Source organism: Mangifera indica, chromosome 8 (assembly GCF_011075055.1).
Source record: "Mangifera indica cultivar Alphonso chromosome 8, CATAS_Mindica_2.1, whole genome shotgun sequence".
Classification (NCBI taxonomy): domain Eukaryota; kingdom Viridiplantae; phylum Streptophyta; class Magnoliopsida; order Sapindales; family Anacardiaceae; genus Mangifera; species Mangifera indica.
Window position 1 is genome coordinate 5,076,526 of NC_058144.1, and position 14,424 is coordinate 5,090,949.

Consider the following 14,424-nt stretch of genomic DNA (forward strand, 5'->3'; position numbering starts at 1 on the left):
GTTGTTATATTTCCTTCCTCGATTTGAAAATTAACAATTTCTCTCACTCAAAGTTTGAAACATGATACTTTCAATCTTAGAATTTTGAAACTATTGTCAGTGACGACAAAGTTCATTGTCTTCGATTGCGTTGACTCTCCCTCTTAGTTTATCTTCTTTTGTCGACTTATTCCCACCCACTGATAACAGTGTTATCCTCCGACGAAGACATTGTCTTTATTTGAGGTCTTATATAAGACACTTCGATAAAAATGATTTTGTTTTTGTTGGAGTTAATCGCTTTAATTAGTGGGTGGGAACAAGTCAATAGGGAGAGATGCTCATGTTGGTTGCTGTCTCTAGTGATAATTTTAAAACTCTATGGATGAAATTATTATTTTTCAAATTTTAGGTGGAAAAATGTTAGATTATCAAACTAAAAGAGAGGATACGATAAAAATTTAGTTTTAAAAATTATTTTTAAATAATTATATTATTCTCAACTTTATTTAAAAATTTTAACAGAATTTTGTTTATGGATGAAATTTTTTATTTTTGAAAAATTAGAAAGTAAGAGTTTATGATTATATATAACCATGGCGGGAACAAGCCTTTTGGCCTTTTATATGATAAATTTTTAAGGCTTTACATCAAATAAAGATAATTTTCATTTTTATACCGATGTAAATGTAATCATCTAATTCTTGTTTAACTAAATTACCTCTGTATATAAATATTTTAACTGAATTTTTAGTCATTCTCACCCATTTCCAAAAATCCACTTCAATCTTTTCAACCCTATTTGCGGCCAAAATCTATTCACATTCAGTAAATTAATCTTCCACTTTAAAAATAAATTAAAATTTCAATATTATGCTAAATATATACGTTAATATAAATATTTAAGGTTTAAAGATTTTTAAAAAAGTTTTGATTTTAGATTTATAAGTTTGAATTTAACGAATTTGATTTATAAGTTAATATAAGTATAAATATTCGGTTGATTTTGACGATAGTAAAAATATATCCACACGGGATTAAAGAGAGTTTTAGATAAATAGGGACAACAGAAGCCGTCTAACGTTTGGATTTCTGCAATTGGCATACGTACATATGCAAACTGCGAAATTTACAAATATTTCTCACGGTTAAAGTTCTGTTAAAATATTAGATAATTTTTAAAAAAACTTTATTTAATAATTTATTTAATTTCATGGTCAAGGCTATGATTGTAATTGTCCTATAACTTTATTTATTTTGCAATTACTCATCCTGGAATCTGGATAAGACACAAAAGTTTAAGTTATCTTAAATAATATTGCACCCACTCTATGCAATCACTGCCCCACGTGGCAACTGAAAGATTCGTAGACATTAGAAGATACGTACGCCACAAACCACCCAAATTAAGCCTCCCAAAAATTTTATAATCCTTGACAGCTGCTTAAGTCCAAATAAAATCTTATCCGAATGGCGGATATATTGACTCAAACTCCTCCATCTAATCCTATTATTTCAAAAAAATAAAAAGAAAAATTCTTTAGGGCAACCATACACGGTTGATGGACTGTAGTCTTTCCCTTCACAAAATCCCCAATACGCTGCCGTTTTTACCTTTCGTGGTAAAATCTAAAGCCCCCCATTCTTTCCCTCCTAATATTTTCACCGGTCGGAGGTTCCTCCGACAAAGCCACGTTGTTGTGACGGCGGGGCCAAGTCACTGCGAGTTCAGTAGTAGCCCATTGAACACGCCGATCGAGCTGAACTCGGCGGCCGGCAAGTTTTTAAGCAGCGTGTTGCAGAACCAACGGCAGTTCTTCAGTGTGGCGGTGTCTGATGAGTTGAAACAGTTGGCTGATGATCGTGACGCGGCCGTTAATCGGATGTTCCTTAGCATTGGCTCCGATGAAGCTTCACTTCATAGGTACTATGTTTTTCGTGCGTGTGTTTCTTGGTTCAATTGTAATTGATTGTGTGTTTGGCGCTGATGAAATTGGATTAGTGTACTTCACTTGTTAGAGTGACTGGGTGTTGTTGTACGGAGTAGTTCTGGTTCCGCATATGGTGGTGATTCCTGGTAAGTATGATTGTTGTGTCGGTAAGTTTGATTTATTTTATTACTAAGAAGCTGGTGGAGTTTTTAATTTTCTGATGAATTTATTTTTTATTATATAATTTTAATTGATTAGGGTTAGGGGTTTTTGGATAGAACAGTGGACTAATTTAACAACTTATCATAACTGCGTAATTCGCTTCAGATGCAGTACAGTCTCATCCCTTTCTCTGAAAATTGAGGACGTTGAGAGAACAGTGATTTATTTGAGAGCTAGAAAATGCACCTTTTTGAGCAGTCTCCGGGAAAATCATGCTTTTCAGTTGAATGAACATCCAACAATACTTTATTATATAGGATTCAATACCCTAAAGGGAAATCTAGATTCTCATAGGTGATGCAGAATATAAACTTATGTAGAATTGTAACTCCCAATAGTGTTGACGGTTGCAAAATTTTAAAATAAAGAGGAAAATTAAGTTAATTTCTGGTTCTAAAATCAGGGTTTGACTTTGGATAGATTCTTTAGATCTCATATATCTGGTCTCGAGTAATAGCTCATTCATGTTTTTAGTGGAGTAAATCTAAGTCAGCTATATAATGGGTCAGATTTGATAGATCATGTATGATATGGTTAGCATGGTTTTTTGAAGCTATCAATTGATCTGATTGAAATCACTTGGATTTTGAATAATTCCTATGAGTGTTTTGAAATTGAATTCGACAATGAGATATGCGAATGGAATCAATTTCGTCTTGTTCTCAGACATGTTTAGATGTTACTCCCATGCTATAATGGAATCCACTGTATGATTATTCTGTGATTTTTATTCCCATGACTTGTCTCCTCCACAACCACATTTTTTTTAATTTCCAGAAACCAAGCCTTTGTCACTTTTTTAACCAATTAATAGTGTGTTATCTGCTTTAGTATAACTCATTTTCATATGTCTTTTTTGAAAGCTTGACATCAGAGAGTTTGAGGTGCCTAAAATTACCAAGGATATTTGGTTTTCCTGGGTGCAGTAAACTAATAGATTAGAACGACATAAAAGTGTAGGGTGTATGGTTTCTGATTTTCTTGTTGAGCCGAAAGCATACATGTATTTTGTAAGGTATTAATGCTAAATTCACTTTTGCCATTTGCCTGGAGCATAAATACACCCACACACCCACTTATTTATTTTCCTGTTCTTATCAATAACTTGAAACTCAAGATTGATATTCTTCTATAACCTTTTTAACTTCATACTATTTCATCTTATTTGTACTGTGAACCTGAGTTTCTAAAATCGTTTTAGGCTGTCTTTTAAGTTTACTTGTCATTAAGTTGAACTTAATAGTTAATACACATCTTTGTTTATTTATATCAATTGTGAATCATGAAGGTAATGAGGTATTGCTACAATGAGGGAGTTGAGGGATGTTTAGCTATGCTAGCTATGCTTGGCATGGATAGTATTGTGCTGTGAATACAAATGTTACTGTTATAGTTACCTTAGCTGCATCTTTGCAAGCTTTAACAGATTAGGGTAGATGAAAACTACATTAGAACTTGAATCACCTTGGTGGCCTGAAACAATTTATTTTGAAAGTATGTGTCTGTTGTTAATTATTGTAACAAATCTTTGTGTTTTGGATGCCAGAAGGATTGCCCAGTTGAAAGAACACGAGTGTCAAACTGCTGTTGAAGATGTTATGTACATGCTAATATTTTACAAGTTCTGTGAGATCAGAGTTCCATTGGTACCGAAGCTCTCCAGATGCATCTACAATGGTAGACTAGAAATTTGGCCTTCAAAGGTTTGGGAGCTAGAGTCCATTCATAGCTTGGAGGTCTTGGAGATGATAAGGGAACATATCTCTACTGTTATTGGCTTGAGAGCTAATTCCAGTGTTACAGACTATTGGGCAACAACTCAGATACAACGGCTTGTCCTTGGCCGTGTTTATACTGCTTCAATCTTATATGGTTACTTCCTTAAGTCAGCTTCATTAAGGCACCACTTGGAATGTAGTCTGGCATTAGCACATCAAGATCTTCATGTTAGTAATAGGAACTCCCTGCAATTCCCAGAAATGTGGCCATATGTAATGAAAAATCTTATTTTTGGCTGTGTTAACAACATACAATCTGTTTCTTTGGGTCAAGGTTCAACTAAACTGGAATCAAAGCGAGAAAACTTGAAGTGTTATGTCATGGGTTTTGACCCAGAAACATTGCAGAGATGTGCAAAAGTGAAATCTAAGGAAGCTGTAAATTTAATCGAGAAGCACAGCTTTGCACTCTTTATGGATGGAAAGAAGGGTTTGCTTGAGACAGATGAGTTGATTTTGACTTCTTTTTCAAGTCTGAAGAGGTTAGTTTTGGAGGCAATTGCCTTCGGTTCATTTCTTTGGGACACGGAAGAATATGTGAACTCTGTGTATAAGCTACAGGAAAACTGATCATAGAGATACAGAAGTATAACTGAAGGTTGACGGGGTTCTGTTTTTTGTAGATAGGAGTTGGAATCTGTTCTTGGGTTGTTTGTGAGTACCCAGTGGTCTCCAGTTTCCGGTTGTATAGTGTATAAATAGTATTATATACACAAATAATGATGTGTTATCATATGATTGGATAATTAAAAATTAAAGATAAAATAATACCTAATCATATGGTGATACATCGTTGTTTGTTTATAAAATTATGCATATAGTTTTATTGATAGTGTGTAATGTTTAATAAATAATAACAGTTGTAAAATCTGTTTCCACTGTTATTTGTTTGTAAAATTAGTGTCATCAATTATTGCATCTATATATTTGATGCCAAGTGCAATTTTGGGGATTTTTATCTGGTTCCGGAGTTTTGCCAGTTTGATTCTTGTCTGAGCCATGCATTTGTGTTGGCTTTTATTAGTGGTCACTTCAGATTTATTTGGCACCAGTGAATGTGATAGGCATGATGCTCTTTCGCCGGGTTAGCAGTGCTCTCTGAAGCAACGATTTTTTATATTAAGAAAAGTTTCAGAGGTGAATTAATGTTCTCGGATTGAAATCTAGCTCGTGCAAGCAATTTCATAATGTGACAATTGCTTCCTCAATGAAACAACTTCCAAAAGGCCGCAAGACTATTGCTTCTTTAATGAAGCAACTTCCAAAAGGCCAGAGGACTATTTTTCACCCAAATTTTAATGTAAAGACAAATACATAGTTTTAAAAATCTAAATATCTATTTATAAATTAACTATTGTTATAATTTTTTATTATAACTAATGGTAAAGTTGTTATTTTATCAATAATATTAAAAAATATATAGTTTTATTTCATTTTTCCTTAGATTTTGAAAACTCACATTTTACCCTCTAATCTCAACTTTGAAAAATAACTCTGCCCCTCCAAAAAAGATTCTTAAGGTTTTTTCCCCCTTTTTGGTGATGGCGATGGTGACCGTTATTGTTTCCACTTTTAATCCAACCATCTGTTAAGAACGGAGACGAAGTCAACCGAGACAAAGAACTTTATCTCTGTTGACGAAGACAAGATAGAGACAAAAGAGATGATGAAGAGACAAAGATGAATCTCAATGAAGAGATGGGACGATTTTGTCTCATCTTCATTGATAGAGACAAGATTCTTCATCTCTCTCCTTGGCAAATGGCCAAGTTAAAAGTAGAGATAGTGGTAACCACTGTTGGTACCATTGAAGGAGGGATAAAACGTTAGAGATTTAGGGGGGAGTTACTTTTCAAAGTTGAGGTTGAGAGTGAAATGTGAGTTTTTAAAATTTGAAAAAATAAGAAAAATTATAAATTTTTTAGTATTATTAATGAAATAACAATTTTATCCTTAATTCTAATAAAATATTTTAATAACAGTTAATTATAGGTAAGTATTTGAGTTTTTAAAATTCCATAAGTATGTATTGTCTTTGCATGAAAATCTAGGTGGGAAATAGTCCTTTGGCCCTTCCAGAATATTACCTTCTTCATAGGTCAGTGGGTAGCGTAACGTGAATATATTGGCTATATAAACCCCAATCCCGAATCCTTGGCATTTTGTTTTTGACCAGCAAATCGTTTTAACGCAACTCTAGTTAACTCAACACGAACCATTGACAGTTCTTAATGACGGCGTGGCCTCGTCATCACACCAACTTGTAAATTATAATAAAATGAATTTATTTTATTTTTGGTGTTGAGCAACCCCTACTGGTGGTGCCCAACTATTCCTTTAGGCAGAACTCAGCCACCAAACTGAGATAAGCTCTACAATCCGCCTTATGTTTTATTATTCACAAAGGTCAACATAATATTTTAATTTTCTAACCTGTCAATTGTTTAATAATGTTGCATCTTGATTCTTGATTATGATTTATATTTTACTATGAAGTAGTTGCCAGGATTCATTTAAGAAGTGTCATAGGTTGTTTACCTCGAGTGAGGACAACAACTTCTGCAGATAATTTTCCACACGTTAACCCCATCATCTTAGATTCTTTATACATTCAACGATTCTTTTTACATATACAATTCAAAATTGAATCAACTATTTGAATGTTTCTTCATACAAGTTTTCCTTCTTTCTTAAGTCTTCCTCTTTGCACCCCCGTTACAAACCATTTGCAGCAAAAATGGTAGTTGCTCTTCTCAAATTCATATTCGTTCTTATTTCCACAATATCAAACCTGGTTACTCGATTAATCTTCAGCTTGATCGCTTATATTCTTCTGTTCTTCATCCATGCATTCAAAGTGCCCGGTGAAGCCATCCAGGGTGCATTACAATGTATAGCCGAAGCCATCAGGGCCTGTTTCGAATACTTGCTGCAGATTGTTATAGATGCAATAACTGGTCTTATTTCTTCTGCTCTTGACGCTCTTAAGGATGCCATCGTTGACTCAGTCGTTAACATGGGGTCAGGTATTGGAGATTTAGCAGGAAAAACAAAGGAATCTTTTGAGGGATTGTTGGAGTTTGTTTCAGAGATCATTGAGGGAGTTGCAGAAATGATTTCTACCATTGTTATAGATTTGTTAGACAACTGCACCGAAGCTTTAGGATATATTACAGAAATATTTGCTTAAGTAATAGTGAATTTCTTGATTTTTATTTATTGTATCATAATATGTAATTATATATACAGTTTTGCCCAAAGATTACTTAGAGATAGAAAGAAGTCTGATTCTTTTCTTGTAATTACTGGCCCCTCTCTACCCACCATGCATACTGATTAATTAATAAAAACATATGTGCAGTGCATATACGTACCAACCAATCTGTCAAGAGAAATGGTAAAGCTTTTTTATGCTCCTGTAAACCTACTCTCCCTGCAAATTGGTAATATAATATTTGAGGAATGGGAGATCCAATGTTTACCGCATTGACAAGCTTATTTTGACATTTTTTTTCACCTTTGATCTCAAGGTAAAAATATCTTTAATTAAAAAAATAAAATTACTTCAATAAAAGTTTGGAAAAGAAAAAAAATTTTGTTTTTTACCCACCCCACTGCACCGCGCCAACCTCCTCTTTCCTGCCAACTACTACCACTCTCATCCCGTTCCATTTTAAGAGTCGTAACAAGCCTTCAAACAATCTCTACAATCGCAAGAAGCTCACCCCTCCCTCACAAACACAATCAAGTCCTATCCCTAAATCATTGCACTCCACCGCTCCCACAAACACTGGTCGTCTCTCACTTTTTTTTTGTCCATATTTTCTCTATTTGAAGTTGTCAAATTTTGGGTGAGGGTGGTGTTGTGCAGGTCATAGCAAGGGTTTTAATGACAAAGGCAGTGGCAATTTGGTGTAGGTGGTGGTAGTGTGGTATGGAGGGGAAGGAAGAGTGGGGTGGTGAGGAAAAAAAGGTTGAAATAGTGGCCACTTATCAATCACCAATCTGATGAAACGAGCCCAGCCTTCAAAAGCGTGGGCAGATCCACTTGGGCTTCATTTGAAGAGATCAAATCTGATTCTTTTAAAGTAACAGATTAGACTTGGTAAAATGGTTTTTAGCATTACGAAATTTTATTTCAGGCCCACTCTTGTTTCAGGGTTAAAAAATGTTTTGAAGACATGAATTGGGTTGTAGTGTTCGATTGACAAACGGTATCTCTCAGTCACTCACCTGTTGGCCATTTTAAAATTGTTTTTTAAATGTTATCATTTAAAATTTTTTTTTTCAATTGTATTCTTTTTTATAATTAATTATTCTTCTGCTATTTTATAAGGAAGAAATTGGGATGAAAGTTATGGAAAAGTGTCCGACAAGCGAACGTTGGGTGAGAAATAGCAATTCTAAAAGGCCAAAAGACTCATTCCCACCCAAGGTTTAATGTAAATTCAAATTTATATCCATTATCTTTTAAAAATTAAAATATTTACTCGTATGTTAAATTTTATTTTTACTGTAGAAAATAAAATTATTATTTAATAAAATTATTAAAAAATTACAAATTTATCATATTTTTATTTTTGATTGGTAAATAATTCGTCTATGTTTGAGAGATAAGAGAGAGAAGATTGACTAGTTTCAATCACCAAAAAAGTAATAAGAGATAAAATGCAAATCTTAAAGAGAAATAATTATTTTTCAAACTTTAACTGAGAGAAAATTATTAATTTTTAAATTTTAGAGGAAAAATATGATGAATTTATTGTGTTTTTTAATATTTTTATTAAATAATAATTTTATTCTTTTCAATAGTATCAAAATTTAATAGATAAATAAATATTTAAATTTTTAAAAAATAATAAATATAAGTTTGTCAATTCTAAATTGAGAAATTGAAATACTGAAATAAATAATATTATATTTAAAAAGAAGGAAGGGGATGGAATTGTCTTTTAACAAGGCAATTTTGTTTGGATAGATAGATCTAATATACAATAGATGTTATTTATCTTTTATAGTTTAAAATTCTATGTTTTAAATTTACCTTAGGCCAAAGGACTATTTCCCACCTAAAAATTGCTCATTTTCAAGTATCCTAATTTAATTTTAAAAATTTTAAATACCTACTTATGAACAGATAAATTTAACAATAATAAAAATAAAATTATCATTTTATCTATAATATTAAAAATAAACTAAAATATAATCTCCTTTTCCTCTCCTAAACTTTGAAAACTAAAAGTTTTTTCTCAACCAAAATTTTAAAGAATGACAGTTTTCTCCTAAGGGTTGGTTTCAAAATCTCTAACACTAAATCTAGTAACATTACCGACTGTCTATCCCTCTCGAAGTTTTCTCTTCTTTTGATGGTCTCTCTCCACTCATTTAGACGCTCGTTTGATGTTGATTTTCTTTTGAAAGACAAAGAGCTTCGTCGAGGAAGACGAAACTCTTCGTTGGGGAAGACGAAGCTTTTTTTCTCCTGTCGTCTTTCCAAGCTTCATTTAATATCGATCAAACGTCTAAATGGGTAAAGAGAAACTGTCGGAGAGAGAGGAAACTTCGGGAGGGATAGACGGCTGGCAACAATACCAGATTTAACGTCGGAGATCTAAAAATTAAACTCTAAGGAAAACTATCATTTTTTAAAACTTAAATTATGAAAAAACTTTTAGTTTTTAAAGTTTAAGAAGGGAAAAAAGATAAAATTTTAAAGGGTTAAGGTTCTGTTAAATTTAACTGCTCATAGGTAAATATTTAAGATTTTTAAAATTAAAAAAAAGATGCTTGAAAAAACAACAATCTTTGGTGGGAAATAGTCCTTTGGCCTTTACCTTATTAAAATATTTTACATTGCAACCTAAAATTAAAAAATAAAACATTATCGAATTCGCCATCCTAACTGTCAATCAGGTCCATTTATACACGTAATGTGTCATTATTATCACCTAGAAATTGCATGAAAAGAAGCCTCCCTAACGCGCCTAGCTTATTGTTAGTGGAAAACGCGCTCTACCTACCTCTATTAAAAAAACTGCAAAGCCATGACAGTTGGTTACTATACCGGTTCTTGCCCCTCTCTGGCTCTATCGCTTCACTAACTGTTGCAATGGCGGAAAAGCTTACCATGCACGCTCTTCAGTATGATAGTTATGGCGGAGGACCTGCTGGTTTGAAGGTTCTTAATTCTTTATTTTTCGAATGATTTGCATGTCAACATGCTCTTATCCCAGCTGCGGATGTGTTTAAATTTGTTTTTTCGGTTTGATTTGGTGGGGGTAGATGAGGAGTCAAAAGAGTGGGTGTTATACGTAAGTCTGAAGTAAAGATTCATTTCACCGTAATTCTTTGTTGTGTAGTTTCTGGTGCAATGATGTTTAGGATTTTCCTTAAAATTACATATTTTAGTTGAATTGGAAACAGAGCACTAGTGATTTTCTCTGGGATCATTTAGTTGATCTTAATTCTGATGTTGCAGACTTCACTTGGACTTTTGGTTGGAGTTTTAGCGAACAATCTCAATATTCTTATTTTTTAAAATCATTTTTATATGTTTGCTGAAACCGATTTAAACAAAAAAAATTATCTTTCCAATTTATAACTGAAGTCAAATAAGTTTCAAGGTTGGTTTGAATTGTTGATATCTGCAAATACGTTTACCCATTTTCTGCTTAGATTTATATATAGATTTAAAGATGAGAGTGTTATGACCAAATCCAGTGTTCCTCTAATTGACTATTAAGATAAAGATATGTAACTGTTGCAGCACGTTAATGTACCAGTTCCTTCTCCAAAAAAAGATGAGGTTTTGCTGAAGCTGGAAGCAATTAGTCTAAATCCAGTTGATTGGAAAATACAAAAGGGCATGCTGCGGCCCTTTATGCCTCGCAAATTACCTTACATACCTGGTGAGTCAATTCTTCCTATGTTGTTGATCTTCGATGTGCTTCAACCGTGATATGGATTTTGTGGTCATTTTTCTTATTCCGTTTGTAATCTGCCGAAGCAAAATGGTTTAATTTGTGTTCTATTAAAATTTTGATCCATATTATGTTTCACTTCAATATCCACTCAGTTGAATTTGGGACCCCTCAGCCTTCCAGAATCCAGACACCTTACCTGCAGTGCTGTGCTATGGCAATTTAGGGAAGCTTTGTCTTGTAGCATGCTGTCTCTGATTTGATAATTCTTTTTCTTCAGCTTTGTTTAACTTACGGAAAATCAGTCTTATTTCAGCTACACTTCTTTTTGTCATTCAGTCATAATTAATTGTGAAACAGCTGCATTGTCATACAACATCTGGGTTACAGATCATAAACCTTGAAAGAAAACTTAGTTTTTGGTGACATAAATCTAAGTAAAATATTGTCAACAACAAACTTGTATAGATATTCCTAAACTAAAAGTTGGGCCTTTTTGATTTTGAAGTTTGGATATACGAGTATTGTATATGAATATGGTTTTATGTTGTGTGGGTAAACCTTACTCCTTAATAATTGTACCTTGGACAATGCACTGTTGTCATGTGGCAAGTATTTGCTGAGCACTTAGAATCACAACAACTTGACACACCACAATGTGCGTGTAGTAGACAACTCACGCTGCTTAAATGCATATAACCACTTAAAGTGAATATGCAGATTTCTGCCCCAATGATATGGGAAGGATATATCTCCTTTGAATAGGAGTAAATTTAAGTTGTTTGGTCATGGTCATACATTCTCCACTAGATAAAGCAATGACAAAGTAGGCAACCGAGTATAATCATCATTTTGCCTATCAAATTGACTATGCCAAATTCAATGCAAGATAAGTATATTGCCCCAATGACACATTAAATGCAAAGTGAATGAATTGACATTTTTTGCACTCTCTCTAGAATTTCTCTAATATTCTCTCACAAAGACACTCTTTGTAATTATTTCTAGTAAATGTATTGTAAACAAAAGAGTAATATCATTACACATTGGTATTGTTTAAGTGACCAAATCACTTAAAAAACTTCCCTTTGCATTATTTTTTTGAATTGTTGTGTGTTTCTTACACGCACAGTTTTTTTCTGTTACAATCTCATCGCATTCATATGTGACATCTTTGGATAGTTAAATCATTGCATTGGTATAAATTCACGCATAAATAGTTTATAATGTTTCAACTGCTATTGCATAGTTGCGTAACACTTTTACACTTTTTGCGAATGTTTAGTATATTTATGATTTTTCCTATATAAAAATATTTTGATTATCTTTTGTCAGAAATATATTGGGTTTTTCTGTTTGGTTTGTTTATTGCATCTCCATGTAAATTTTCTTTTGGTGCTTTATTACTTTTTCAATTTATAGTGTAAACAACGAGAATCAATGAACTACTTTTTTTTTTTTTTTTAAAACCCCATTGTTTATTATTATTTGTTTTGGCTGAGGAGGTCTTTTGTTGGAACAGCAACTGATATAACTGGGGAAGTTATAGTGGTAGGGTCAGAAGTCAAAGATTTCAAAGTTAGCGACAAAGTGGTAGCTATTCTTAATCACCTCGTAAGTGCTCTTAATATTCTGTTCATTTCATTCTTGTCTTTGATCTATGTTTGAATTATTTAAGTTGATCTTCAAGGATTTTTTCCAACTAGATAATAAGATTGGAATTCAGATTGAGAAGATTTGGACAAGGGTCGATAGCATCAGATCATCTACCTTCCTGATAATAATTTATCTAAAAGGAATCATTAATCGATCATGTGTGCTAATGCTAATTTGTAGTGTTTTGGTATTTGACTAGACTGTTAACTTTGGCTTTGAAATTTACTTTTTTAAATTACCTGTTTTTATTTTAAACATAACATTCTTTAAAAAAAAAAAAGATGCTTTTAACTTCATGCTGTTCTAAGTGGATATCTCACAGATGGCCAGCCTAGTTTTTATGTATTTGGGCTGAAGAGGAAATGTTGCACCTTTAGGGTGGATGCAATCGGCATTTGCTTTCCAATTATAGAAATATTGAAATTTGCAACGTTGGGAACACTATATCATCAATCAGTAAGTTAGATCTCATAAATCATTTTGTTTCTGTTTTGAATATTATGTTACCCTATGACAGGATGGAGGTGGACTGGCTGAGTTTGCTGTGGCTAAGGAAAGCTTGACAGTTAGTAGGCCTCTAGAAGTTTCTGCAGCTGAAGGTGCTGGCTTACCTGTTGCGGGTCTCACTGCTTACCAGGCCCTCACTCAATCGGCTGGGATCAAGCTTGATGGAAGTGGCAAGGAGACAAACATTCTGATCACTGCTGCCTCAGGTGGTGTAGGTCACTATGCTGTTCAGTTGGCAAAGCTTGGAAACACACATGTGACTGCCACTTGTGGAGCTCGCAACATTGAATTTGTCAAGAGTTTAGGGGCTGATGAGGTTCTTGATTACAAGACCCCTGATGGAGCAGCTCTAAAGAGCCCATCTGGTCGAAAATATGATGCAGTCATCCACTGTGCTCCAGCCATGCCCTGGTCTACATTTGAGCCAAATTTGAGCTCAAATGGGAAGGTGATAGATATCACTCCTGGACTCAGGGCCTTGTTGACTTTTGCTTTGAAGAAGCTTACCTTCTCCAGGAAGCAGCTGGTTCCACTGCTCTACAAACCCAAGAAGGATAACCTAGATTCTCTTGTTCAGTTAGTGAAAGAAGGGAAGCTTAAGACAGTGGTCGACTCGAAGCATCCCCTCAGCAAAGCAGAAGAAGCTTGGGCCAAGAGTATCGATGGTCACGCTACTGGCAAGATCATTGTGGAGCCATAGATGAATATAATTAGCTTGGCATTGCACATACGTATATACTGTGATGGTTTGTATGAATGCAGTGTGTATATACAATATACATGGCATGTGATATGTCGGTGTTTGTATTGCTAATTATTTTAAGATATTGTAAGAAAATTGAGGACTTGTGTGTGTTTAAGGAAAAAAATATTGCTTCTATGTTGATTCCAGTGTAGATGCTGAACACGGTTCTTAATTACAGGGGGATTCTGAATAATTTAATATATGATTATTGTAAATTATATTATTTGATATAATATATGATTATTGAATTAAGAATAATTTAATTATAATTATTTGACAAGGATTATAAATTTTGATTATCTACATTAAAATATTTAATGTCTAATATTTGCATTTATAATTTATTGATGATTTGATATTAAATTAATAATAATTTTAATAAAAAAGAAAATTAATTTTTTATGAAAATTTTAATAAATTCACCATCAACCGCAAATGATCGATGAGAACTTGAATTTTGATGCAAACTCAATTTTTGATTGGTTAATTATAAAAAACTTGAATACTTATTCTTCTGATAAATTTTATTGTTATTATTAAGAGTAAAATTATCGTTTAAAAATTTTATTTACTCATATTTTGAATTACCCTAAAATTTTAAAATTTTTAATTTTGCTTTTTAACATTATATTTTTTAAGTTTAAAAATTGACTTTTCTCCTCCATGTCTAAGATTTTAAACTCTCA

At 33.1% G+C, this 14,424-nt stretch overlaps 2 protein-coding genes across 3 annotated transcripts; both read left to right on the forward strand.

Annotated features, from left to right (window-relative positions):
• Nucleotides 1-1,442: 1,442 nt before the first annotated feature.
• Nucleotides 1,443-4,862, forward strand: LOC123224117 (UV-B-induced protein At3g17800, chloroplastic-like). Its single transcript, XM_044647651.1, has 2 exons — nucleotides 1,443-1,903; nucleotides 3,679-4,862. The coding sequence occupies exons 1-2, from the start codon at nucleotides 1,542-1,544 to the stop codon at nucleotides 4,478-4,480; spliced, it is 1,164 nt and encodes a 387-aa protein (XP_044503586.1). The 5' UTR covers nucleotides 1,443-1,541; the 3' UTR covers nucleotides 4,481-4,862.
• Nucleotides 4,863-9,903: 5,041 nt separating this feature from the next.
• On the forward strand, nucleotides 9,904-13,873 carry LOC123224317 (chloroplast envelope quinone oxidoreductase homolog). Of its 2 annotated transcripts, none has more exons than XM_044647949.1 (4): nucleotides 9,904-10,088; nucleotides 10,677-10,818; nucleotides 12,353-12,444; nucleotides 13,004-13,873. In XM_044647949.1, exons 1-4 carry the CDS (start codon nucleotides 10,020-10,022, stop codon nucleotides 13,691-13,693), a joined length of 993 nt encoding a protein of 330 aa, XP_044503884.1. In that variant the 5' UTR covers nucleotides 9,904-10,019; the 3' UTR covers nucleotides 13,694-13,873. The 2 variants fall into 2 exon arrangements, with proteins under 2 accessions (XP_044503884.1, XP_044503886.1); XM_044647951.1 differs by lacking the exon at nucleotides 9,904-10,088 and adding an exon at nucleotides 10,097-10,221.
• Nucleotides 13,874-14,424: the final 551 nt, after the last annotated feature.

Coding starts and splice junctions, on each gene's coding strand:
- LOC123224117 (XM_044647651.1), top strand. CDS start 1,542: ATGGACTGTAGTCTTTCCCTTCACAAAATCCCCAATACGCTGCCGTTT. Junction 1,904..3,678: donor GATGAAGCTTCACTTCATAG/GTACTATGTTTT, acceptor TTTGGATGCCAG/AAGGATTGCCCAGTTGAAAG.
- LOC123224317 (XM_044647951.1), top strand. CDS start 10,129: ATGCTCTTATCCCAGCTGCGGATGTGTTTAAATTTGTTTTTTCGGTTT. Junction 10,222..10,676: donor CAAAAGAGTGGGTGTTATAC/GTAAGTCTGAAG, acceptor TAACTGTTGCAG/CACGTTAATGTACCAGTTCC. Junction 10,819..12,352: donor CAAATTACCTTACATACCTG/GTGAGTCAATTC, acceptor TTGTTGGAACAG/CAACTGATATAACTGGGGAA.